The sequence below is a fragment of the Petaurus breviceps genome, unplaced genomic scaffold (genome assembly GCF_028583685.1).
Source record: "Petaurus breviceps papuanus isolate PSGF00001 unplaced genomic scaffold, PetGlider_PUasm1.0 176, whole genome shotgun sequence".
NCBI classification, from domain to species: Eukaryota; Metazoa; Chordata; class Mammalia; order Diprotodontia; family Petauridae; genus Petaurus; species Petaurus breviceps.
The window spans coordinates 10,257,721-10,285,438 of record NW_027185771.1 but is presented as its reverse complement, the minus strand read 5'-3'; the positions used below and the strand labels follow the sequence as shown (position 1 = coordinate 10,285,438).

The following is a 27,718-nucleotide window of genomic DNA, read 5'->3' as shown; positions in this document are numbered from 1 at the left end:
AAATAGGAAGAAAAAGGAAAAGTTTGGGCCACTTTCATCCGCAGTTCACACAATCTCTTACAGAGCCTGCCTACTGTCTTGAACAGGCCCTTATTGGAAGGGGAGTTGCAGATGTGGAGAATTTTATTAAAAGATGGGAGGGGGTAGAGGAATGCAGAAAAAGTAGCACCCATCTTCCCTTTGAACTGAGCTCTCCTCTCTAGTCTCTTCTCGTTAACCTCTTTCCCTACGAAGATTCAAAGGGCGACACTAGGGATCTGACCTGAGAAATTGGATCGATAACCATAACCGAAGTCACAGACAGAGCAATGACGCCGGACTTGAAGAGAGGCTCCCTGTCCCGGCCCCCACCCCCCAGCCCCTCTCCTCTCCTCTCTTCTCTCCTCTCCTCTTCTTTTTCTTTTCCTGCGGAGCTTCCTGGTCGTGGATTTGGTGCAATGCAACGTCCGGGGCCATTCGTTTCCTTTGTGTGAACATGTGATACAGGAACAGGCATACAGAGGCACAGACAGACGGTCTGATCGACAGACTGACAGAATACTGCAGACGTGTGTCGCTGTGAGCGATGTACCCAGTCAGGGGAGGTTTTCCACTGGCTCAGCTCAGATCATTCGAGTACCTGGAGCAGGGTTTTGTACTGTAGAAGGCAGACTTCAGACAGGCCATCACACACGTAAAGCGGGCCTAAAGTCCTGAAGGTGATGGATGCTTCAGCTCCCTAGGAGCTCCTGGGACAGCGTCTCACTCCCCCTTTTGCGGCAGATTTGTCCGAAGGCAATCAGCATATTCTTCGCCTCGGCCCCACACGTATTTGACATACTTTCAACTTTGTGATTCTACTAACTGCTCTAGCCTTTATTGTGCTGTGCGCCCATAATGACCTCTCTGAGGCGTTTTAAATGTTTTGTTTTTAGAAAGGAGCTCGCCTCGGAGGAAACGTTTCTCACCGTGTGCAAAGACAGGTGATACCGCCGTCCTGGAAAGCTACTGGAGGGTGATAAAAATAACACATCTTAAACCTTTAAACCTTTCCCTTCACATTTCCAGAATTCTTGCTGTGCAGCGAGAAGAAGAGGGCGACAGTCTTTTTCCAAGAACCAGGCTCCCAATCTAAATCGGAAAACATTTATTAAGTGCTTACTGTGTGTAAGGCTCTGAGGCTAGATCAGCGCTGAGAAATTTACAGGGAGTGAGGGCTGCCTGTATTCCCACAGTCTTATGTAACACAGACCGGGCTACTTAGTTGGCTAACCTCCATATTGTTTCTTGAGGTTATGTGTGATAAAAGATTAAAGAGAGAAGAATAGTTAGAAAGAGGGAGAGGGATTTCTTGCCTTCACATACTGTTTCTAGGGCTTAGAGATTCTTAACTTTTTTGTGTGTCCTGGACCATTTCGACAGTCCAGGAAGCCTATGGACAACTTCTCAGAATGTTTCTTAATTCATAAAACAAAATACATAGGATATGATGCATAAAAGAAGACAAATAGGAAAGAAATGGTATAGAATACATATAACACATCAATATTCATATACATATATGTATATTCATGTATATGCTTGTTTATGTGTATGTGTGTATATATGTTTATACACACATATATCTTCATCACTGCCAGCAATAGTGTGTACTTAATACATAAGCATGTGTGTGAAGTTACTTCAGTTAGGGGAGTGGGTGTATTATTGTCCTGAGTGGGACCCAACTGCTTCCAAAGTAGTCTTGAGAAAGGTAAGACTAAATCCTTTCCTGTTTGAGGTAGATTGGTCCTAGAGGTGAAAGTAAAAATTTCATTTTTAGTCTCCCTCCCCCCTCCCATTGTAGAGTGAACTCTCTTCTCTTTCTCTCTTTTGGGGGTAGTGAAGATCATTCCTTTCCCTGTAGTCTGTTCTGATGACCAAGCTGATCGATCCTAGGACTCCTATGTAACACTCTTCCAGTGTTAGTTCCATAAGGTGGCCATTTACAGTTTTGTTTTTCCCTTTCAGTTGGCTCCTACACAAAGTCAAGTGGAAAATGGTGGCTGGCATTCATTCATATGACAATATAAAATGCTTTTCTGCCTCTATTATCTGGATATTTCAGGCAAAAATAGTGTGTGTATAGGGGCGGTTAGGTGGGACAGTGGATAGAGCACCAGCCCTGGAGTCAGGAGGACCTGAGTTCAAATCTGGCCTCACTTAACACAAAAGCTAGCCGTGTGACCTTGGGCAAGTCACTTAACCCCAATTGCCCTAAAAAAGGCAAAAAAATTACTCTGTGTGTGGGGGGGAGAGAGAGAGAGAGAGAGAGAGAGAGAGAGAGAGGAACCATAAGCTAAAATGGAGGTTATAGATGACACCTTTGGTTTTTTAAAAAATTTCTTCACACCCAAACAAGGGCTTAACTTCAGACTCATACAATACAAAGCAGAAAACCCAAGTGTTTTCTTTCCTTCCTAAAGTTTTATATCTTTATTGTCAAAGCTGACTTTGGAGCTAGCATGGTATGAATTTAAGTCCTTCATTTGACACATCATGGCTGTGTGATCCTAAGCAAGTGGTAAGCCCACCTGTCTAAGGTTATATATTGCAGAGCAAATGCCAATATGAATTGGAAGAGGGAGTTTCCTCATGCATGAATTTCCTATGCCAATTAAATCATTGAACTAATAAAAACCAACCCAACAAAAGAGATCTTGTTCCACACACACCCTTATTTTAGGTGGAAGAAAAACTGAGTCTCAGGCAGGGGATATGGCTAATCCAAGGCTATAGGATTATTCACGGGAAGAACCAGCATTTTAACCTAGGTGTCCTGATTCCCAGTCCAGTACTTTTTCTACCTCATCCCCATTTAGCTTTCTTACTCTTCCTGAGAAAAAGACCACAGTATAAGGATACTGACTCTTAATTCAAAGGTACTGTGAATTTCAGATCCTTCAGATCTTGTCTTTCTCCCCAGCTCACAATTCCTCTTATTGTAAATTCACCTTGATATATAGTAATGTGTACAGAGCATATACTTAATGCTGTGTGAAATATAAAACATAGCTAAGATATGTTTTTTGTCCTCTACTTGCTTATAGTATATAGTAGGTAGATCAGAAACACAGACAACTATAAAGGGCACCACCCCCTTTTCCACCACAGGCCAGGCCTAAGTCAAAACTCCAAATTACATTTGAACGTTTTAGGATTCAAATGTTTCAAACATCTGTACACTGGCACAACTGTAGAGGGAAGACCAGGATTATTTTTTACTCTTCTCCCAAGTGATTTGCAATTTAAAGATATTGCTTCTCTGTTTCCCATTATTTTCCCATACATCTTTCATCATTATTTCTAAGGATGATACAGAATGCATACAGGCTAGTTCTCAGTAGTCTCATGACACTGGAGATGACAATGTGTTTTTCACTTAAAAACAAAGCAGTTTTATTTCTAGAATTATTGAAATGAGAAAAGGAGATTAATGGGATTTTGGTAACTTGAAGTTTCCATAAAGCACAGTCTTCATAAAGCACATTTAGTATCATTTCTAGTATTGTGCAGAGGGGATTTTAATGAGATATACATTGGACTAGAGGATCTCTGAGGCCTTCCTCTGAAAGCCTAAAAAATTCTACTAAAAATATACAGTCATTTCCCTCTATCCCCATCCCCCTCCTAAAAGTGACTGTCGTGGAAAGAGCCTTGGGCTGAGAGTTAGATGATGTGGATTTGAGTTTTGGTTCTGCTACTTGCAAACTATGAGATCCTCGGTAAGTCACTTCTGCTCTCAGGGCTTAGTCATCCTTTGTAAAATGAGACAGTGATAATTGATGTCCAAGGGTCTTTCCACCTCTAATAATCTATGAGCTATCAAGTGGGCTATATGATGCTTCTATAATTATTGGTTATAGTTTTAGTTTTAGTCTTCAGCAGGGCAACATTTCATTGACCATTCTTATGCAGTCTTTCACTTTGTACAGAATTAGGCCCACTGCCCTGACCCTTTTCCTCCCTCTCCCTCCCACCTAGGAGACTAGAGCAGAATTGGAAATTACCTCAATGACATTGTTTTAAGATTCTGCTTGGTTTCACTGGAATATTGGAGATGAGAAATGTGAGAGTGTGACTCCTTTCAGATACCTGGAAGTCTGAGATCTCTGACTGCGCTCCCAAGGAAGATGCTCATGGACACTTTGTACCACTGTGATTTTCAATTATGATTTGACCCTGGCCAGCAGCAATCACCCTAAAACTGGTAGCTCCAGTCTCAGAGCCCAGGGGAGCAGGACTCTTTGCTTCCTTGAGACATTAAGCAGCATGGGAGAGACGATGCCTCCCCACCCACCTCAACAACCGGTTCCCCCTATGATCAAATATTTTTCCTGGTACCTTTGGGGTCAGGGGATTCTTACACTGTCTCCTACCTCATCTCTTATTACCCTCTGATACTCCCCTTCCCTTTATATATCCCTCCAGAACTCCAGTTCAGATCTCCAACTAGGTAGAAGGTAGAAGACTTTACATCTGTTCTTAGGCTTCAGAGCTAGGGACAAACATAGATGGCCACTCATGACAAAGGAAATGACAAAAGGAAATGAAAACCAGAGAGGGGGAACTGACTTTTGCCCAAGATCACACAGCTAGTGAGTAGTAGAGTCAGAATTTAAACTCACTGACTCTCCACATCTTTGAGCTACAGATCACACAAAAAAAGGAGTGACTATCGCTATCTCTTCTCCGAGAGTGAGAGAGGTGGTCTTTACCACTGCTAGGGGCAGCCTGGGTTAGAGACGGTTGCAGCCCCTTCTCGCTTGTCCGCAGCTCGAGTATCCCAGTTAGTGCAAAACTGTAGGTTGGGTGGGGTAAGAGACTTTCTTTGGGCTCAGATGTAACGTGGCTAAAGCTTTGAGAGGCGACTTCATCAGCGCTGCTAACTCGAAAGCCTCTGGGAAACCTTTAAAGCAGTGTCTTCCCAAAGGTTAACTGTTAGTTGGCTTATCTACTTCTCTCTCTCTTTTCCTCTCTCTTTGACCCAATACCTCCCATAACTCCTAGTGTGTCTCCGCCTGTATCCGGGCCATGACCATATAGGGCAATATTTATTATTGCAATGATCCCTGCTCAGATTCTCTCCAGGAAGACACCTGGAGTCAGCTAGCATCGAAGGCAAAAGCGAGACGCGGGGTTGGTTTCCTTCACTATGGCTGAGAAGCCTGTAGAGGGGACTTAGCAGAGGCGTCGGAGTAATGCTGAAATCTGAAATACCGGGGTGCTGCCTGCACCATTTCCTCTTCTGAATTGGGCAGTGCAATTTGAGTCTGAAGGGAGGTGGAGCTGCTTGGTAGATGCCACAGTCACCTGAGAGAATGGACACGGAATTGGTTCTTGAGGATTAAGATCAACAGCCACTTCTGCTGGGGGTTCCTAGCAATGAAACAGGGCCTAAGTGGCTCCTTGGGCAAATGATCTCACCTTTCTGAGGCTCAGTTTCCCCAACTATAACACGGGAATAATAATTCTTGCACCACTTACCTCACAGGGTTGTTGTGAGAAAACTATACAAATGTAAGTTGTTATTGCTGTTATTTTTGTTCTTCTCTTGGCTGCCATCTCCTAATTATATATTTAATTAAATTAATTGGCTATGAGAGGATTAATGGAGAACATAGGGTGGGTGATTCCAAGTTGCCCATCTGGTCATCTTTGTGATGCCATAATATAATAGATAACTATGTTATTATGTAATTGTACATTTGATATTATTATGCTACTATTTGTGCAAACCTGGGAGTGTCCAGTGAATGAATTCCTGCCACTGGAGTTGTGACAGCTTTACAATTTGGAGTATTAGAAAGTTGTCAGGGGGTCAATGAGAAGCTAAGTGACTTGTCCAGGGAAGCACAGCTGTCATATGTCAAAGGCCATACTTGAATCCATGATTCCCAGGTGAGCTCTCTACCTACTAAACCATACTGTCTTTTCTTATGCTTATATAATAATGATGGTCGTGGTAATGATAACATTTCATATCTCTATAATACAAGGACCCAGTGAGGTGTCCAGTGAAGTGTTACTCGCCCTATATTTTTCTTTTTGGTAGACCAGAAAACTAAGGATTGTAGAGCTGAAATGACTTGACCCTGGGCCCCAATGTTAATTCCACCTGAGATTGTATGAGGCTGGACTCTACCTAGTGCCTGGAACTCCAGGATTACTTTTACAGGAATAATAGTCATCAGCAAAACTAAGGAGGGAATTGTTGGATGGTGAAACTGGGTCTGGGATATGCTGAAAAGACCCTCTCACATCAAGTGGATTTTCAAAGCTGAAATGACCCTGGTTTGGACTGGTCTATTTGGACTAGAGTCCCTGAGAGTTCTCCGATGGGGTCCTTCGCTTTAAGGCACCCAATAGAGCAGCTGCTAATGTGGCACTTAACTTCCTAGAGTCTGTTTCTGACCTGTCCCTACCAGGGCTCCTGGATTCAGAGCTAAGCCCTACCTATCCCTCACCTCTTAGGCAAAACCACCAAGGTGGTGTGGTTTAGTGAAAAGAGCTCTCTTCGTCTGGATAACTGAGCTTGAATCTCGCTTTGCTCCTGGGTGATCTCAGCAAGGCCCGTCTCTGGGCCTCAGTTTCCCTATTTGTGAAACATGGGAGTTGTACTAGAATCTGACCTATAGATGATTTTTTTTCTTTCCACCTTTAAATACCCTACCGGAGAAGCAAACAGTCCAAAATCACCTCCTGCCAAGCTACACTCAGCCTCTACACTGCCTTGACTCTATTCCTCCCCTTCACCCTGAGGTCCCCTCTCGTTTTACTGAGTAAAACACTAATCAAAGTTTCGTATGAGGTTGAAACTGACCTGAGTCTCTGGAATAGCAGATCATGAATGGCTAGGCGTTGCTCTTTCCGTCTCCTACCCCTTTTGCCTCCAGGGAGTGGAAGACTGCTGGTGAGGGAAAGGGACCCTGACACCTCTTGAATTGCAGTCATTCGGGACCTTTGATTCAAGCCATGACACTGGCAAATTAAAAAATAGAGAGGGAACATTTATACCCCCCAAAAAGGGGGGAAAAAGCACGCAAGCATCCCAAATGTTTAATGTAATCACCGGCCAGCTGTGTGCACTTGTAAAGTTGTTATAATCCCCCTCCTTGTTATAAACAGGAAAGGACAGAATATAAAGCAACAGGCCTGCATTCACAAATACCAGCTTTCCCCCTAAAGCCTGCCAAATCCCCCTTTTATGGTGCTCCTCGCTTGCAACCTCAGCCTGAACAGGGACCTCACTTTTGCTCTCCCACTCCCAATGGATGGGCTATCAAACCTCTCCCAGGCTCCCGATTCCCTGATCACCCCGGACTACCTCCACCCTTCCAGATCCCCGGAGTCCAACGTTATCTAACTCTTCTCTTTCTAAACTGGCCACTGAGCCTTCGCCATTTCCTTCAACACGGTTTCATCCCTAGGCTCTCTAGATCTGGATGCACCCCGAATTAGTAATCTGCGATTAAATTTATTTAAACTGAGACTCGACAAACGTGAGAAACCTTGGAGTTTTACCGCACCCCCATTCCAAACACCATGTCCCCTGTCAATTTCTGGGCATCTCTAAAGTCCGGCACCATTCCCTTTCCACCTCTCAAAATTCGTGGAGTTATTCCTTTTCTCCCCTTCCCGCCCTGCCCTGTTCCCTTAAAACATCTTCTAAAGTCCTTGAAAGCTTTTTATAAGGATCATTCATCTTCCTATAAAATAGGGAGAAAAAGGAAATTCTCTGTCCTTGAAGTGGGGGTGGGTGGGTGCCATGAGGGCTCCCTCCCAGACTGCACCGTTCGTGGTCCAATTCTCTCTCGATTAATCTTTTCACCCCCAACTTCTCTCTCTCTCGGGCCTGCTCGGACCCCGCGCCGAGCCGTAGCAGTTAACATCCTGCTTTGCTGAGTTGTGTGTGCTTACAGCGTCAAGGGGTGGACGTGATATTTCAAACATCAGATCAGTGCGTTTATATATTGGGTGCCCGGAAATTTTTCCAAATAAACACAGCTTGATTCAACTTGGGTGGGCAGACTTATCAACAGACTAATTCTATAAACAAATGAAGAAATAACCCAGAAAACGATTGGCTGGTATCAAAAAGACACGTGGAGAAAAGCTTGGAGTTTTTCAGCAATGAAATTTTAATTAATGTGGGTGGGCTGAGAACACAACGATTGTTTATCATAGACAATTTATTTTCCAGTGCTAAGTCAACATATAATAGCAAACTTACAACAATTATTTAACATTTTTAAAGGCATGAAGAAGGGACACAGCGAGAGCTGGCTGGGGAGCAGGCAGAGAGGGAGAGAGCTAAAGCAGCAGCAGGCTCGCGGCTGGCTCTCTCGGGCTTGGGGAACCTCTCCCTGACTCGACCTCGCCTTCTCCCTGCGGGACAGCCTGGAGCTCTCTTAGCCTCGCCATGACCCATCTCTACAACCACCACCTACCTCCTCTGGTCAGCCCCTCGGTGTTGTACGTGTATGGCCCCGAGCCGCCCGGGATGCCACTGGGCTTCTCTCCTCCCACGACCCTAGTTGGAGCCGGTCGGGCCGAGCCCCCCCAGAAGCCTCCCTACAGCTACATCGCCCTCATCGCCATGGCCATTAAAGACGCCCCAGATCAGAGGGTCACGCTCAACGGCATCTACCAGTTCATCATGGACCGTTTTCCGTTCTATCACGACAACAAACAGGGCTGGCAGAACAGTATCCGACACAACTTGTCGCTCAACGACTGCTTCGTCAAGGTGCCCCGGGAGAAGGGCCGCCCTGGCAAGGGCAGCTACTGGACCCTGGACCCCCGCTGCCTGGACATGTTTGAGCACGGCAACTATAGACGGCGGAAGAGGAAGCCCAAGCCGGGCCTCGGGGTCCAGGAGGCCAAGAGAGGCAAAGGGGAGGCGGAAGAAGCCCAAGCCCAGGTGGGCCGCAGAGTCAGGCTGGAGGAAAGGGAAGACAGTCCTGCAGCAACTGGGGGAGGAGGGGACAGAGGAGGAGGAGGAAGGACTGAAGGAGGAGATGGAGGAGGGGGAGGAAGGAGTGAAGAAAGAGAAGAATGTGGAAGAAGTGAAGCAGGAGGAACGGGAGGAAGAAGAGGAGGAGAGAGTGTAGGAGGGAGAGAACGAGGTGAAGAAAGAAGAGAAGGAAGTAGTGAGGGATATGTGCCCAGCCCAAAGGGAGCTTCCCAGGGGCTTGCTGCCTCGGCCCCCACTCACCCCTCGACCAGATGCTCTGCCCCCCTCTGCTGGCCCAGCCCTGGCCTCCTTTCTGTGGCCCCCGAGGACACCGCCCAGGACAGTTTCCAACGAGATGCTGCTATCTCAGGCCAGGCAAGCAGACAGCCAGCTGAGAGCAGAGCTACCTTGGGCTCTCCTCCGCTCCTTGGCTCGCGAGACACGGATCCGGAGGACCCTGCCCCTCCAAAAAACGCCGACAAGCCCAAGAGCTTCAGCATAGACAGTATCCTGGCCCGGACACACAGCCAGAAGCCAACCAGAGGGGGAGAGCTGGCTGAGGCGGCCAAACATGCCGGGGAGTCGCTACCGGGGGGATGCTTCAGCTCTACCCTCTTTGCTAGCTCTCCCGGTCTCTGCCCGACTTTCAGTGGTTCCCTGATGCTCGATTCTCAAGTTCAAGGGCGACTTTACCAGCTGGGGATCCCTCTTCTGTCATATTTCCCGCTCCAGCTCTCTGACGCGGTATTTAATTTCCAGTAATAAGAACAGAGGCAGATTTTTTTTTCTCCTTCTCTCCTCAAAGCCTGGAACCTGTCCCTTGCAAGGGACGCCAGCGACTTGACCACGACTGAAGCGGGTGAAAAGCATATTGTTTTAACTAGGCTTGTTTATTTGTTTGAAAGGCATTTGCCGACCTGTCTGTTTCAGGGAAGTTTCAGCGACTCCCACGTGGAGATGTGAACAGCTCAAGAAATTCTCCCATTCTGGGCTGACTGGTTTATCTTTTGTAATCCGAACCTCTGTTCTCTGCACCCTTCCTCCCCTTTCTGTTCAGATTTTGAATGTTCTTAAACCCGATTCCAAGAGGCTGATGGTTGCAGTTCGCCCCTCCGCCCCCACCCCATTCCCCTGAAAGTTTTATTATAGGCTACCAAGAGACAGCACCCACACCCAAGACCATATAAGTCTATCTCATAGTTACAGTTTAGGTCCTGAATAATCCCACTCCCTGGCCTCCCCCTCCCTCACTCCTAACCCCCCCCCCCCCAAGCCCTCGCTTCCTGACCACTTAGGTATGAAACAGACTGCAGTTGTAACACAATATGGATCAGGGAGCCAAGACAACTTCAAGTTCAACACTAGGTTCCCTTTGGCCTAGGGGATTTAGGGCTTTTTGTAGAACAGGTCAGCTGGGCTGACTTCGTGAGCCGCTTGGATGTCGAGAGTATCAGTCTGAAGGTGCCACTCACTATAACGAGTCACAGAGAAAACTCTGCTTGCTTGGAGCCGATTTATGAGAGATGTTAAAGTGGAAGTTGTCATCTTACCATTTGGACAACAACCAAGATCAGTCACAACTTTTCTAGAGCTGTTTCTTTCCAGATATACGGTTCAATGAACATGTTTAATTTCTGCTATAAATAGTGGGCTTTTTTTTTTTGTATAATTGTAATTGATCTTTGAAAACTTCTTTATTAGCAGCCTTCACTATGAATATGCACTCTAGACAATAAAATGTTTTGTCCATTTATGTAATATATTGTTGAATACCCATTTTTTTATTTCTGCAACTACAAATAGTCACTTAATGCACTGCTATTTTTGTCTAGCTCTTAAAGAAACAAGACATTTCAAGGGACTCCGGAAGAATGGGAGAGGAGAGAAGGTGCATCATGTCATACCAGACTCACATTTTTTTTAAAGATCTCATATTTTTTTTTAATATTGTTTCTGAATCTGGTAATAAAGAAGGCTTACATTTTTGTTAAACAAGTTGACATATACAGAGAGAATAAGAGACAGAGATGGAAAAACACAGAAAGTAGGAGAGAGAGGGAGGGAGGGAGGGAGAGAGGGAGGGAGAGAGAGAGAGAGAGAGAGAGAGAGAGAGAGAGAGAGAGAGAGAGAGAGAGAGAGAAATTTTGTAATCTTGTAACAGCTTTAGGAATTTGTTCTCTGCAAACTTTTATTCCAAAGGGTAAACCTTTCAAGATTCTTTGAAAAGACTATTTCCTATCTTTTGTCCCACAGTCCCTAACTCCATGCCTTGCCCGAAGTCTTTAGTTAACTACCTTTATAATAACAACAGCTCAACATTTATTTGGTACTTTATGGTTTGCAAGTTGCTTTAACAAGTATTATTTCACTGTATCTGGAGAGGCAGAAAGTGAAAGTATTATTATCCCCATTTTACAGATGAAGGAACTGAGGCTCAGAGATATAAAATGTCTCAGGTGACATAGCATGGCACAGCAGGAAGAGAAATCAAAGGCTTCTGACTCTAAGCCCAGCAATTCTTTTTCCTTCTACCACTGGTAACTAAATAAATACTTTGACCAAGTGATTGGAAGTCTTATTGAGGAAAGACCCCTGTTTGCAACAAAGATCTGATTCAGAAATTCTAGTTTCCCAGGACTCAACACAGCCCAGGCTGCCTTTGAAATGTCTCAACTTTTTATATTGGATATATTTGGGTTTCACTGGAGTTCAGAGCTTGACTTCCTAAACCTTCAAATAACTTTTATCTGATGTGGGAAAGTACAGAAAGTCATTGAATTTTTGGAGGTAGGAATGACCTTCAGGAAGTTTTAAAGGGATTTCTAAAATAACTTTTTAAATGGTTACTAGGACATTATTAAAATAAACACAAAAGTTAAACGAGGTGGAGGCCTGATTCTGGCTGTATTGAAAAAGGCTTTTCAGAGAAACATCTTTATTAAAAGGTCTGAGAAGATGATCTTCCATCTATAAATCAAAGACTGGACTTCAATAGTTGCTTATGAAGTATGCTCCAGATTTTGACAATAGTTAAAAAAAAGGTGAGTTTGTTGATTTTCAGGAGCATCTTCGTTTTTAAAATCCTGTAGAAATCTTCACCTATCAATCAATTAATCAATATTTATTAAGCACCTACTATGTGACAGGCACTGTGCTAAAGTGCTAGATTCAGCTTGATTCTCACTGTGGTTATCTACATAGGCACGGAATATGCCTTTGTCAAATTTTTTTTTTACTTCCAAATGAGGAGCGTATGGTGAATAAAATTGTTTTTCCATTAACCTTTATCTGTTTGGTTCAATGGGATTACTGTGTGAAATAAACAAACAGTGTAACAGGAATGAGGTTTCAGTTACAGCTGTGATTCCTGATGCCATCCATCTCAGGAGGTTTCCAATCATCAGAAAGACTGCATTTTCAATTAAGTACAGAAGAAGGGAGAAGTCCAACTCAGATGTCTGAGCAGTTACCTAAATTGTGAAGAATGCATACAGTTATTCTACTCAGCAGGTACAAAGCATGTTTTATTTGAAATATATTGGAAGTATTGTTAATTCTTACATTTTCATGTTTGATTTCCCATCATACAGTATTAGAGGAGAGAGTTGCCTTGGTAGAGCATTGAATTGGGAGGGAGGAAGACCTGGCCTAAATCTTAACCTCACATACTTATTATTTATGTGACCCTTCATGGGTTACTTAACCTCTCTGTGCCTCTGCAACCTCAGCTACAGCAGGACAGGCTTTTGACTCTGTCTTCTAAGGCCCCTTCCAGCTCCAAATCTATAAGTTCCACCTTTTAGTAATTTATGGCACAGATCTTTTGGTGGGAGCATGTTAAAAAAAAAGGACATGATACTTACAATTACCATACAGTTTCAAATACAAAGAAATTTCCTACGTGAATTATATTTATGAAAGAAAAGATACGTGCGTGTATATAGGGGACTTGTCTGGGGTCAGGAAGAGGAATATAGACTCATTGATTTACAGCTGGAAGGATCTTAGAGATGTCATCTAGTCTAAACATTCATTTTACATCTAAGGAAACTGAGGCCAAGATACTTTAAATGACTTATTGGAGGCTGTAAATAGCAGAGCTGCAATTTGAGCATCTTTCCATTGCCAGTGAGGGAGATCTGGGTATTAGTCCTATTTCCAAAATATCATGATGCTATAGAAGGGTCTTGGGTTTGGAGTCTAAGATTCTGGGTTCAAATCCTGGTTTTGGAACTTATTAGTTCTGTAACCTTGGGTCACTTTCCCTTGCTAGGCTCAATTTCCTCATCTATAAAATTAGGGGATTGAACTACATTACCTCTGAAGTCTCTTTTGGCTCTATGATTCCATGATCCCCATACTGGAGGTGACCATTGGCAAGCCACTTAACCTTTCATTGCCCAGGAAACTCTAAGAGTTGCTTATCTTCACTGGTGAAGGGAGTTTCCACATTGGAAGTTCTTCATATTGATCAAATCATAGATCTAGGAACTCACATATAAATGTCAGTGTGAGGCAATGAAATTTGTGCTAGTTTTGGAGTCTTGGAAATCTGGATTCAGACCCCATCTTTTCCACCTGGGAAACTTACAGAAACTCTTTGGGATTTTTTCTCAAATAAGGGGTGTGTGTATTTGTGTGTGTGTGAGAGTGAGTGTGAGGGGGAGTTGGAACTAGGTTAGAAGGTACTAAAGTACCTTCTAACTAAAAAATCCTATGCACCTCTTATATGTGTAAAGAAAAATTCTATGATCTTATTCCCACTTCAGACATTCAACTTTGAAGCTATGTCTATTTTGGACACATATTTTTCGAATAATTTAGGATGTCCTAAGACATTGAAGAAAGAAGAAGGATTTTCAGTTTAATTCACTGGTTACCTCTGATAGTTGTAAACTTCAGCACAATATTCATTCAGTGGTTCTTGTTCTTTCTATGTATATATAAATACAAATGTTATAGATATTTATAAAACAGAAAATTGTATATAATTTTAAATATTTAACTATATATTATACACCTACATACTAAAATCCTGTACCTTTTCATACCTTAAATTTTTTATTCATACATCTTATTTTTATGTCACATTTATTTCTGAATATATTCCTATCTTCACTAAGCTATCTACTTTCTGTATTAATTCATAACTATCTTCCCATGTTATTGGGAATTTTTCACATTTGTCCTTTCTATGACACAGTAGTATTCTATTCCACTCATGTATCAAAAGTTGTTTAGTCATTGTCTAAGCAATATTTTTGGTTCTTTACTACTACATAAAATATTGCTGTGAATATTTTGGTAGATATGGAAACTTTCTTTCTAGATTTATAGTAACTGAGGCCCAGATTGGTTAAGTGACTTGCAGTAAGTCATGTAAGTGTCAGAAGTGGATTTGAACCCAAATTCACTGATTCAGAATCCAATGTGCTTTCCACTGAACCATACTACCATCTTTGATCCCTTTGCAAGTATGTGTCTAGTAGGAGGATCTCTGGGTCAAAAAGTATGGACATTTTAGTCCTTATTCCTAATAGTTTCCCCAGAATATATTATGACTTCCCCAATAGTAAATTAGTGTGTATATCCTTCCACAGTCCTGCCCCTCCCCCAACTTTGATTAGTCCCATATTTTGTGATCTTTGCCAGTTTTCTGGTTGCTCGAGGAAACCTCAAAGTTATTTTGATTTGCATTTCTATTATTTGTGATTTGAAGCATTCTTTCATATGGTTATAGTTGTTAATAACTTACAATTCTTCTTCTGCAGAATATTTTAAAAATATCTTTGGATCCACTGAAGGAATGGTTCTTGCTCTTATATATTTGTGTTAATTCCCTCTGTATCTTGGAATGTATTTAATTTTTAAAAAATTCCAGCCCTTTCATTATTGAATCAAATGCAGGCAAGTGAAAAAAAAAATCCTCAGGTTTCTTCTTTTAGACCAGCTGATGGTGTGCTATTAAGCCCTTTTCTTTCTTCAAAATAAGGGTAACATATCCAACAGCCTGTAAATTCGTACCTGTTTTGAACTCACTCATGTTTATATGAATATGTATGAAAATAGCAGGTGTGGGTTATGATCTATATCTCATATATAGATATACATATAAATGTACATATACATATGTCAGTATTACATTTAGATATTTGGAAATCTGCCCATTTGCAGATAGGCAAGCCTGAAGGGCCCTGTTCAAGGCTGAGTCATTCTAACTCAACCTAAACAACAACACTAATTTGAAAAAGTTTGTTTCGCTATCCTACACAGCTCAAGTCAGGGGTAATCTGATATTGGTGTGACTGCACACAAAACAGCAAATTTGCTACATGGCATTTGGGATACAGGCAGACTTTGGGAATTTTACCTCTCCCTGACTCTGAAAGACATACACAGTTAGGGGGTTTCATTCTCATTAGGCCTGAATCTTGTTTTTCTTTTTTTTTTAAGCAATTGGGGTTAAGTAACTTGCTCAAGATTACACAGCCAATTATTTCTGGGTGTGGTGCTAAGTATCTGAGCCCGAATTTGATCCCCAGGTCATCCAGACACTGGAGCTGGTGCTTTTACTCACTCAGCCACCTGGGCCCCCCAATCCTGTGTTTTCTTGATGCTCATAATTTTGAGCGGGCTTCTCTGACCATCCTAAGACAAGACAATTGGTATATTCACAGATTCACACATATCATAGGATAACAGGATTGTTAGAGCGGGAGAGGACTTTAAGGGCTTCTAAAAAAGTTAAACAGGAGTTGATTGGATGCATATGAAAAATGAAAAAAAAGGATGCATGCTCATATATATGTATGTTTATGCATATGTATGATTATGGATTATACCTGTGATTTCATTTTTATAGAGAACCATTGCTTAAATATTATACTGAGGTTTTATGTTATCTGAAGACTTTAAATCACTTAAATCAGAGGTGTCAAACACTAGTTCTGCCAAGGCATGTTGCCAACAACATTGCTGAACAGAGCCTTTATCAAATTAAAATGTAACTATAGATATTTAACAAAATAAATAAGAATACAATAGAACATTAGGTAAAGCTGCTATGTGGTTTTCTAAGCCAATATGCAACCTTCAGGGATCTTTATGTATGGTTTCATGGCCCCATTTCTATTTGATTTTGACCCCACTCACTTTAGATGATTCTAAATGCAGTGTATTTTCAGTATTATCTTTCATCCCTTCTGATTTTGTGCTTCCCTTTGCTGCTACTCACTAAGGTAGAGGTCCTAATATTGTCAGTGAGTGGCTGGGTCTGTAGCCTCTCAGCTCCAAGAATCTCTAGGTGTAGAACAGGAAACCAGAAGGAATGGTCCAATATGGTCCATAGTGTGTATGATTATTTTTGCTTTCCAATAAGTATCTTAGAGTTCTTCCCCCACCCTTTGCTCAGGTGACTTCAAGCATGTATCTATATGCATGTATGTGTAGCATGGCTTTGTTTTGTTTTTCAACTGAAATCAAGAATTAATTCATAGTAACAGGTAAGTTCTGACATTAAGCAAAATGACTGCTAGGATGACTGACTGAAATAAAAGAGGAAATTTTCATGCTAGACAGTTGAATAATGCTAACACCTGCTAAGTGGTTAATTTTCATATTGGCTGGACAAAGACAGATGTGCTGATGTCCTTGATATGCACATTCATGATTTCCATGTGTGTATTTCCAATGCACATATACATTGAGGAGAATCATAGAATTATGGATCAAGCAGTGGAAAGAAATAAAGAAGGTAGAGAAATCTTTCAATCTCTATTTCTCCCCAATAGATGGGGTGGACAATTATGTATCATTTGGTTGGGATCCATCTTGACTATAAACTATTAAAATGATATTACAGTCTGTGATCAATCCTATTTTTAAGATGCTATTGATTTTCTCCATAACATGCAACTCAAGATAATAGATAATTCTCAACTCTGTGTGTTTGTGAGGCAGGGGTTAAATGACTTGCCCAGGGCTACACAACAAGTGTCAAGTGTCTGAGACTGAATTTGAACTCAGGTCCTCCTGACTCCAGGGCCAGTGCTCTCTCTGTTCACTGCGCCACCTAGCTGCCACCCAATTTCCTTAAGGAATAACATTTTTTCCTCTGTAAAATGGTGTTAATAAGCCCTTCTCTGCCTATCTCACAGTAGGGGTGGGAAGGGGGAGTAATAAGGTGTGTTGGTCCCAATTTGGAAAGGTACTTATAAATGTAAGGTATTATTCCTGTTTTTACATAGTCTTAATAAGCTGTATTCATCATACTCATTCTCTATTTCTGTCCTTATCTCTATATTATAAGCAGTTTGACACCCTCCCCCCCTTACCCACATACAAAAAGAAAGAAACCAGTTGGATTCAGTCAAACAGCTGATCAATCAGTTTTCATACAGGCATCAGATAGATTGGTTCCATTTGTCCTTAGGGGGCAGAATCAAGAACAGTGACTGGAAGTCACAGACTTATGAATTGCTTTATGTAAGGACAAACTTTCCTAGTACATATAGCTGTCCAAAAGTGGACATCCAGTCTCAGGTTTGAGCCCCAGTTCTACTTAGCATCTGAGTAAGCCTGGGCTTTTGTCCTCTGGGAGCCTCAGTTTTTTCTTCTAAAACAATGAATTTATTGAAGTAGATGAGCCTGAAGATATTCAAGGTCTAAATCTTGGAGAAAAAAATGAAAGCCAACATCATTGTTCTAAAACTCCATTTTTAGTCAGCAGCTCTGATTGAAGGACTGGAGGGTGGAACACTTAAAAGTCCTCCCAAAGCCTTCCTTTAGAGAGTACTCACAACCTTCCATTAGCTGCTCTGTTTGGCTTTGATTCTGGCACCCTCTAGTCCAGCTCCTTCTCCTCACCCCAGATTGTAAACTCCTCAAGGAGGCAGGGCTGTCTCTTTCTCATTTCAATTGGTTTAGTACAGTGCCTGGCATATAGTAGGTGCTTAATAAATGTTTATTGAATTGAATGAATAGTTCAATAATATTGTGTCATTCAGTTCCTATTGGGTTGAGGTTTATTGCTATATGTTCTCTATATAAAAAGTAACATATTCCCACTCATGGTTTCCATCTTTATGGGTCTCTAGATAATATATGAAGTCTTAATATACAGAGAGAAAACAAATCAAGTCTCTCCCAACATGGTAGTTAATCTCCAGAAAATGGCTAGAGATGATTGGCTTGGCAAGCTGAAGAGCACAATTCACATTGAACTCAGCTGACATTTTATTCAGTCAGGAAGAGGAACATAGGGTCAAGTCTTTGGTTGCCCTAAACCCAAAGATATTGATTTTTCTTCATTTGTTTGTTTTTAAGTGATTGTGGAATCTGATGAAGAGGACAAGGAAATGAATGAAATCTGAGTTTCTTCTTCCTCAGCATTTGGCTACTGGTCAAGTCACATGAGTGCATCACCACCTCATGGTACAGAGAAAGACAGATTTTTGAAGCTAGACTTCAGGACTAGCTTTACACAGTGTAAAGCACATTTATTTAAAATTGTATTGCTAAATATAGCAGGAGCTTGGTCAGCTAGAACTTGGTTACATTTTTAGAAAGCACATTATGAATCAGGAATGTTCAGAGAAATAAATAAACTTTCCCACATTTTTGAATGTCGAGTCGACTTTGAGACTTATATGTTGGATGCATGTTTGGGGGCGGGGGTGACCTGAAAGGAATCATGAATAATGCATTTGGCCTAAAACAAATGAATCTATCTGATAGGGCAGTAACAAATAGCACCGATGATAATAGCAATTTATATTTACATAGTGCTTTAAGCTTTACAAAGCCCTTTTCTCACAGCAAACTTGTGAGGTAGGAAGAACGAGCATGATTATTCCCAGGTATAGATAAGGGAATCAAGAACTGGCACTGTGAAATGATTTACTCAGAGGTCCTTAGGTGGTAGGTATCAGTTGAACTCAGTTCTCTGGTTTATGAGGGAACTAGGTGATTCAGTGGATGTAGTGATGGGATTGTGGAGACCTAAATTCAAATCTTGCTTACAGGGGCAGCTAGGTGGCGCAGTGAACAAAGCGCCGGCCCTGGAGTCAGGAGGACCCTAGTTCAATTCTGGCCTCAGTCGCTTAACACCCACACAAAAAAACTAGCCGTGTAACCTTGGGCAAGTTACTTAACCCCAATTGCCCTCCAAAAGGAAAAAAACAAAAACAAAAAAAAAAAAAAACCAAGTTTTGCTTACTAGTTGTGTGACCCTGGACAAATTGTTTAACCTCTGTCTGCCTCAGTTTCCTCAATTGTAAAATGGGAATAACAATCACCTTTAACTCACAGAGTTGAGACTATCAAATGAGATAACATATGTAAAGTACTTTGCAAACCTTAAATTTCCATATAAATGCTACCCTGCTCCTCCTCTTCCTCCTTCTCCTCCCCCTCATTTTCTTCTTCTTCTTCTTCTCCTTCTCCTTCTCCTCCTTCCTTTCTCCCTCCCTCCCCTGTCTTTCTTTCTTTCTTTCTTTCTTTCTTTCTTTCTTTCTTTCTTTCTTTCTTTCTTTCTTTCTTTCTTTCTTTCTTTCTTTCTTTCTTTCTTTCTTTCTTTCTTTCTTTCTTTCTTTCTTTCTTTCTTTCTTTCTTTCTTCTTCCTTCCTTCCCTTCTTCCTTCCTTCCTTCCTTCCTGTCACAAGAAGTGACAGTGGGATAATGGTTCACAATGTATTTCATTTCCTACTTCTTATGTTTTCTAGGGGGGGGTTGCTTATGTTATGGCATCTGTGTGTAATGAAAACAACAACAAAAATTAAAAGGGGGAATAATAGAGCATAGCCTTAGAGATAAAGGATCTCAAGAAGAAGACTACTCTGCTAGTGCATGGAACAGCCCAATGATTTTCTTTTGCATAAAAAAAATCCCCTATTGCTTTGGCTATAAATTTAATTTATAAAATACCCTATGGGGGAATAAGCTTCAATGAAAGTTTTCTGATGCCTTACTGTGGCAAGGAGGTGAACTTGGGTTCACAAAGCTTTGCCAGCTGTGATAGATACTAATAAACAACAAAGGCTCTGAACATGGGCCATATCTCATCTGGGGACCAGCCTAGTTAAGTTTGGAGAGGCTCATCATCAGCTTGGTTGTAAAATAATGATTTTTTAAAAACCTAGTAACTCCTTTTTAAGGAAAAAAATTGTATCTATTTATTTTTCTTAAATTATTTTTTTTCTGATTAACACACTCCCTCCCAGTCCTCAATTGAATAATAGAAAAAAATGAAAAAGAAAAGACCTCATAACAAATATGTAGAATCAAAGAAAACAAATTCCCACATTGGCTATATCTAAAAATATTCTGCACCTCATCCCATTCTGCACCTTAAACCCATTACCTCTCTGGCAGGAGTTGAGCAAGCAGACTTTATCACTGCTCCTTTGGAATCACAGTTGATCACTGCATTGGTCAGAGTTCTAAAGTCTTTCAAAGTTATTTTTCCTTATAATGTTATCACTGTATAAACTGTTCTTCTAGCTCTGCTCACTTCACTCTGCATCAGGTCATAGAAGTCTGTCCATTTCCCTCTGAAAGTGTCCCATTTCATCATTTTTTATGGCACAAAAATTTTCCATTATATTCATAAACCACAATTTTGTCAGTCATTTTCCAACTGACAGGTACCCCTTAATTTCCATTTTTGCTATTACACAAAAAGATGCTATTAATATTTTTATAGATTGATTTCCTCCCTCCTTTAATCACTTTAGGCCATAGTTTTAGCAGTGATTTCCCAGGGCCAAAGGGTACATGCAATTTAAAACCTTTGGGGACAATACCAAAATGCCTCCTGGAATAGTTATATCATGGCATAGCTCAACCAACAGTGCCCATTTACCCTCAGTCCTTCCAATCCTTGTCATTTTCCTTTTATCAACTGGATAAATATGAGTTAGAGCCTCACAGTTGCTTTAATGTACATTTCTCTATTGATCTGAGACCCCCACCCTCACCCAATGACTCTTGATAGTTTAGATTTCTTCCTTTGAAATGCCTGTTCATATCCTTTGATCATTATCTATTAGGAAATGGTTCTTAGTTTTAGAAATCTGAATCAATTCTTTATATCAGATCTTTATTACTTTAACAATTCTTAAAGGTCATCTACCACAACATAGAGGATTGTTCTTTGTCTCAGACTTGTTTCTTCATCTTCAAAATTAAGCCATCAGACAACAGTATAGCATTAGAAGATTTACAAAGTGTTTTCTTCATAGTGACTGTATGAGGTGGTCAGTGCAAGCATTATTATTCACATTTTATAGGTAAGGAGGCTGAGATTCAAGGAAGGACAGTCATTTATCCTGGCTTGCAAGGGTAAGAAGTGGTACCTACTTTGAACTCAGATCTCTTGACACAGGGCTTAGTACTCTTCCTACTAAGCTGTCTTTTGAGACACCCTTCCAGTACTAACATTCTGTGGTTCTATAATTCTGTGTTTCTAGATGATTTTATTATGATAGAATCACCCTAATTACTATGAGAGTTCATGGAATCTCAAATCCCAAAGCATAAAACTATTAATGTGAAGAAACCCTCCTTTCCATCTCCTGCTCTTACTGGAACATTGAATTCTAGAGTGTTATAGCTGGAAAGGTCTTAGAAAATCATCTGTATAGTCCAACCTTATATTCTACTGATTAGAAAGCTGAGCCTCAGATAGGACAATTGATTTTTGTCAAGTCAAACAGAATTAATCAGCAGAGGCAGGCCTTAATTCCCAGTCCAATCTTTCAGCATTTCAGACTAGAGCCTGTGAGAAGAAATTAATTGGAATAAAATGTCTCTGACTTGGAAGGACTTATGTAGGCCAGGTCTTCCCTGTGGAATGGAAGAGGAAAAGAGAGCTTTAGGCAGCTAAAGAGAGACCTTGGTTTAGTTTCCAATTCTTTCTGCAAGGCTGTTCCCCAAGGGATAGGGAGTCCTTCTCAGACCTCCAGTGTGAACTCACAATTTATAGGCTTTCAAATGAGCTATGTTTCCTCTTCTCTGGTGGGAGGGATGCTATCTGGGAGTTTAAGTCTTGCTTATGGGGAGGATATAAAGGAAAAAGGACATATATGGTCTGTGAGAACCTTGGGAAATCCTTTGTGCTACATTAAGGAGATAAAGAGTCCCTTTCCCAGTAACAGAAAATTCTCCCCAGACCACAGAACTCCTGCTGTGAAGCCACCACAATAAGTAGGAGAATGCATGGGGCAGATGCAATAATCAGAAAGCCATCCAGTTTGAGACTCCATGGTCTTGTGGAGTCTAACTATTATGTGTTGCATAGTATGGGGCAGGCAGGAACGTGTGAAGAGATAGGATCTTAGGTGAGGGCTGGTGGGTCAAAGTTTCAGAGACTTCAAATCGAAAAAGACTGTAGAGCAGGAACTCTTAACCTGAGTCCATAGACCCCTCAAGGGCCTGGGGATAGATTTCAAGGCATCTGTGAACTTGGATGGGAAAAATGACATCTTTATGTTTATTAATGTTGGGTAGTTGAAATTTAGCACTTACTTCAATTATAAATGTGGGCAACAAACATTACTTTGAGAAAGCATCCATAAGCTTTAGCAGACTACCAAAACAGTCTATGACACAATAAAGGCTAAGATCCCATGCCTTAGAGGTAATCTAGCCCAATGTCCTCCTTTTTACAGAGAAAAGGAAACTCATAACATAAGTTACTTACCCAAAGTCATGCAGGTAGCAAGTGGAAGTATCAGGATTTGAACTCAGATCTAATAACTTGAAATCTGGCGTTCTTACGAGGGCACCATGCTGAGAGATGTGGGAGGGATTGATGCCCTAGAAGTTTTAGGGGTGGGGCAGGGTATCGTACACCGATGTAGAAGAAGTGAGTCAGAAAGTTGAAAAGGAAGGAAATCCCAACATTGGCCTAAGTTTGGCAAGGCTCTCTGCCTTGCATGGGTTCTCATTCCCTCACAAAGGGTGGCAGAAAGAGGCATTTCATTTTTCCTTCTATTCTCTTTTAGAAACCACAACTTCATCTTAATCCATTCAGAACTGCAGTCAGACTCTTGAAGGCATCCCAACGCCCTAATGTCTGGGTCCACGATGAGATGGATCTCTACATTCCTGATTTGGTGTCTGAAATAGCTTCAGCCGGGCTTTGTTTTCACTAGAGAAGCAATATGTAATAATAGTTGTTAAAATAATTGTATTTCTGTTTTTACATCTGTAACGATTAAGTTAAACAGTATGAAGCCCATTAAACTATTTCATGACGTGCTGCCATAAATTTCCTTCCTTCCCACTGCTACTATTATTCCAGAGTAAACTTTTGAGATCAGTCTCCTGCCACAGAGAGTTATTTATAGCAGCTCATTCATCAATAAAAACTTCAAAAAGAAATCTGTTACTCTTCTATGGGGAAGCCAAAGAAAACTAACATAAAGACAACCCTGTTAAGAAACAAAGCTAAGGAGACCACAAGACACTGAGTTAAGTACAATCATAACTTCTAACAAATACCATGGAGCAGGAAGATTGCTGGCAATGTGAATCCATTTAAGGAGCTTGGCTCTTATTGGTAGATTAAAATAAACTGTTAAACAGTTGTATTTATGTTGGCTTCAAAGTCACACAGCCCCCTCCTTGGATTTTATACATGTAATAGATTTGTGATCTCGCCATATTTAAACAAGCCTTTTCATCTTGAGCAAATGCAAGTACGGTTGCATCCTATTACCTATTTACTCAGAGTTCTCTGGGATGTCTGTTGGTTGAGAGGCAGTGAAGAGCACTGAATTGAGTGTCAGAAGACCTGGGTCTGAGAATCATCTCTGCCCCCCGCTAGCAATTCACATTGTTTTTCTCAGCTTGTTTGCTCATCTGGAAAATTAGGATCACAACACTTACACTGTCCACATCATCGGGTTGTAATAAGGATTAGATGAGATAATGTATGCAAAGGGCTTTGGAACCAGAAGATGAGACATAAATGAGAGCCATTATTTCAGTGAATCAAGATGAAGGTGCTTCACCCCATAGCTCCACCCAAAGCATTATTATTTCAGAGAAAAGTAAACTGAAGCATGGAGATAGGAAGGTCACATGACTAGCTGGTAGCAATGGTAGGAACAGACTGCACCATAAGGCAGACCTTCCCAGACAGCTGGAGAGGGGCAGCTGTTGATCTATGATTGTGATGGGGATGGTTCATTTATTCACCCTGAATCATCTTTCATCCATTGGTTGAAGTCTAATTTTTCAGGGTCTCTTGATACCTCTTAAAGTGAACATCTGACAGGGAGGTGGACAATGATTTCAGCACTTACCCGCTATTGTTACTTTCTTCTATCCCTCAGTATTCATTTGTTGAGCACCTTCTGTATGTTCAAGTGCTTGGCAAATCTTACAGCATTTCTATAAATGTTAGCTACTGTTGCTACTGCTGCTACTACTACTACTACTACTACTGCTGCTACTGCTGCTTCTGCTGCTGCTACTACTACTACTACTATTTACAACTTAATACTACTACCATAGTTGGGGTTTAAGAGATGAAATCACTTGATAATGACTCTAGAAAGAGGTCTCATGTTAGCGACACATGCCAACAAACCATCCTATTTCCTGAAGTGATATAGAAATCATGTAAAAATTAGAATCCTTATAGGATATTTTACAGTGATCTTTCACTATATGAGAGTGGCTTAATCTGGGAGGATAGGAGACCAGGTGCCATGAATTCTAAAGGAGGCTTATGAATACAAGTCTTCTAATCTATCTGTCTATCAATCAATCTCTCTCTTCCTCTCTGTCTCTGTCTCTGTCTCTGTCTTTCTCTCTCTCTCTCTCTCTGTCTCTCTCTCTGTCTCTCTCTCTCTCTCTCTCTCTGTCTCTCTCTCTCTCTGTCTGTGTGTGTGTCTCTCTCTCTCTGTCTCTCTCTCTCTGTCTCTGTCTCTCTGTCTCTCTCTCTCTGTCTCTCTCTCTCTCTCTCTGTCTCTCTCTCACCTGTCAGTCCATCCATCTATATGATATATCTAAACTATATCCACCCATCTGTCCCTCATTCTCTCTCTCTATCCTTTCTTCTTCCTTTTCCTCTCCCACTCTCATAGATCCCAGATCCCTTTTTATTCCTACCAGGCATATATATATATATATATATTCAACTGACTCTCACTTCTAGAGATCCATGCTCTTTTGGGGACATAACAGATGAAAAAGTCTTCCTTGGGAGCACCCAGGGTACTGGCCTAAAAGGAAACAAAGCTTTCATAACACAAGGGAACAGTAGAACCAGTTGCTGGACAATACGGAGTAGTTTCCTGGTTATGACAGATTTAATCCTTCTACTCCTGTGCTCAGAGGCACAGATTTTCAAATAAGTCCCCAGGGACTTTATACTAGAGATATCATGGTGGTCTTTAGCTAGGAGAGCCAGTTCCCCTTTGGGTATGGTGGTAGATGTAGGGCACTACCAATCATTTACAAATATCACAATAAGATTTAAGTGGAAATGTAAACAGGTTCACATCGAGGCCTTGCCGCTTATTTGCTACATGATTATGGGTAAATCACTAATCCTCAATGACTCACTTGCTTCTTCTGTTAGAGAGATGATAATACTTACTCTGCCTTCCTCACAGAGTTGTTATGGAGAAAATATTTTGTAAAGTGCTATGTAAATGTAATTTATTGTCATCATTTTTACTATTGCTATTGTGAAACAATTGGATTGTCCACAATGACAACTCTGAATTGATATTATTTATTCAAGTCATGTCCATAATCATGACATTGGGGAATGAATGAATTCAGTTGCATTTTGGATTCACTGAATGTCTCATGCTCTTTTTCAAACGTTTGGGGTTTGATAAAACCCCAAAGATATTTGCCCAGCCCTTTTCCCCTTAATTTTTAAACCCATGTGTATTTTAAGGGATATTTAATCCATTTACTTTTTATTCATTTCCTCTCAACTCATCACATTATTGTTTGGAAAGGGCTATTTGATGTTAAAGGAGCCTTTAGAGTCAAGTTATATGTCTTTTAAAGTTCTCCTTGCTTGGTTCTGAAATTTAAAAAAAATTTGTATTTTGCCAATCATCAAAGATCCTCAAATCCAAAAGGGTTCATGCATGGTTCAAAATTTCAAAGCTGTTAATTCTAAGTGGGTTGTGAAATTGGGAAAACACCACTCCAACCCCTATCATTCCATTTCATGTCAATTTCTACTCAAAGAATATGGTACCCTGACCACAGTTCCCCTTGTTGCCAGTAATCCAGACCTGCCAATAACCACTTGTGTACTCATCAAGGGCCAGTTACAAATTCATGTTGGAAAAGGCATAAAGAATATTTAAATCCATTTATTTTTATTACCTTAGAGAAAGGGAAACCGGAAAAAATTTCCGTGAATTAATTTTTTGGGGAGAGAGAAGGTCTTTTTCACAATCAAGCAAACATTCAAACAACTTATCTTCAGAATTCATAAAATTTCCCTAACCATGGTCCACATTTATATCCATATTAATGGAGGTAAGTATAGTGTAGGAGAAAGATGGGAGTCCAGAGCTAGAGTTCTGGCTCTGTCTTTTATGAGCCTCAGTTTCCTCATATGCAAAATGGCAATAATAATAGTCACACTACCTGCCTTATAGGATTGTACCAAGGGAAACGCTTTATAAAGTGCTATTTGAATGGGAGCTATTATTATGCATAATTATCACCACAGGGCCATAGGGTCTATGAAAGGAGGAAGAATTCCTCCATGGGACATAGCCAGAGCGCTAGGCTAGAGAGAATTTCCCTGAAAAGCATTGTCTGGGAACTTAGAATCTATATTTCCTTTATGGCCAATCTTCTTTGTCCATTGTTTCCTTTACATCTCCTTCCCTCTTTTCTCAATTCTCTATGTCTTTATTCTTTAATCTACCTACTTGCTCACCTTCCAGTAGTTCCCCCTGTCTCCCTCTTCAGGTCTCTTCCCCACTAAATTATCCCCTTCCTTTCAATTTCTCATTTGAATTGCCCTTTAGTGATATTAATCAATGGTATCAGTGGAACTCACAAATTGATAATTCAGTCATCTAAATTTTAAATGCTACCTCCTTAATTGTTACCAACTCGCACCATGGTATGAAAAAACTAAATGATAAGGATATTTTGCATTTGAATATCTCTTTGTACTTTTTGAAATATTATTTTATTTGGCTTTGGATTCAGGGGACTTGAATTTAGATTCCGAATCTGTCACTTATTCTCTGCATAACCTTGAGCAAATCATTCACAACCAGATCCCAATTATTGTAAATAAAAATCCCCTGAAATGGCCACATCTATTTGAATTTGTGCTATTTGAAGTTATGATTATATAAAATATGGTAGCTGGTTATAGCTCAATAGAAATATGCAGTACAAATTTGAGTAATGTGACCATTTCAGGAGATTCATTATTTGCACTTACTTGAAGGCAACTCAAATGAGAAATTGAAAGGCATACAATAACCCAGTGAGTATGGGAGCTGAAAAGCAGGGGTGCAGGGAAGGTAAGTAAGTGGATAGGCTAAAGTATAAACTCTTTTGGCCTCAGGTTCTCTAATCCGTAAAATGATGAAATTGGATAGGATAATCTCTAATCTCCTTTCTAATTCTAACACTATAATCCTATGATGCTGAGATTCCCACATGATTTTCATGAGGTAGATGGAAACTATGCAATGTTTAAGAGAGGAAATGATCTTATCACAGAGCCACAGGATATTA

General features: G+C 40.9%; 2 protein-coding genes across 2 annotated transcripts in view; one reads left to right on the top strand and one right to left on the bottom strand.

Annotated features, from left to right (window-relative positions):
* The window catches only part of MTHFSD (methenyltetrahydrofolate synthetase domain containing), a 106,720-nt gene that overhangs the window by 71,394 nt on the left and 7,608 nt on the right, over positions 1-27,718 (bottom strand). The gene's annotated exons all lie outside the window — the stretch shown is intronic.
* FOXL1 (forkhead box L1) lies at positions 8,176-10,128 on the top strand. Its single transcript, XM_069085922.1, has one exon. The coding sequence runs from the start codon at positions 8,441-8,443 to the stop codon at positions 9,734-9,736; it is 1,296 nt and encodes a 431-aa protein (XP_068942023.1). The 5' UTR covers positions 8,176-8,440; the 3' UTR covers positions 9,737-10,128.

What these genes read in the sequence shown, in the direction of transcription:
- FOXL1 (XM_069085922.1), top strand. Translation starts at nt 8,441, where the DNA reads ATGACCCATCTCTACAACCACCACCTACCTCCTCTGGTCAGCCCCTCG.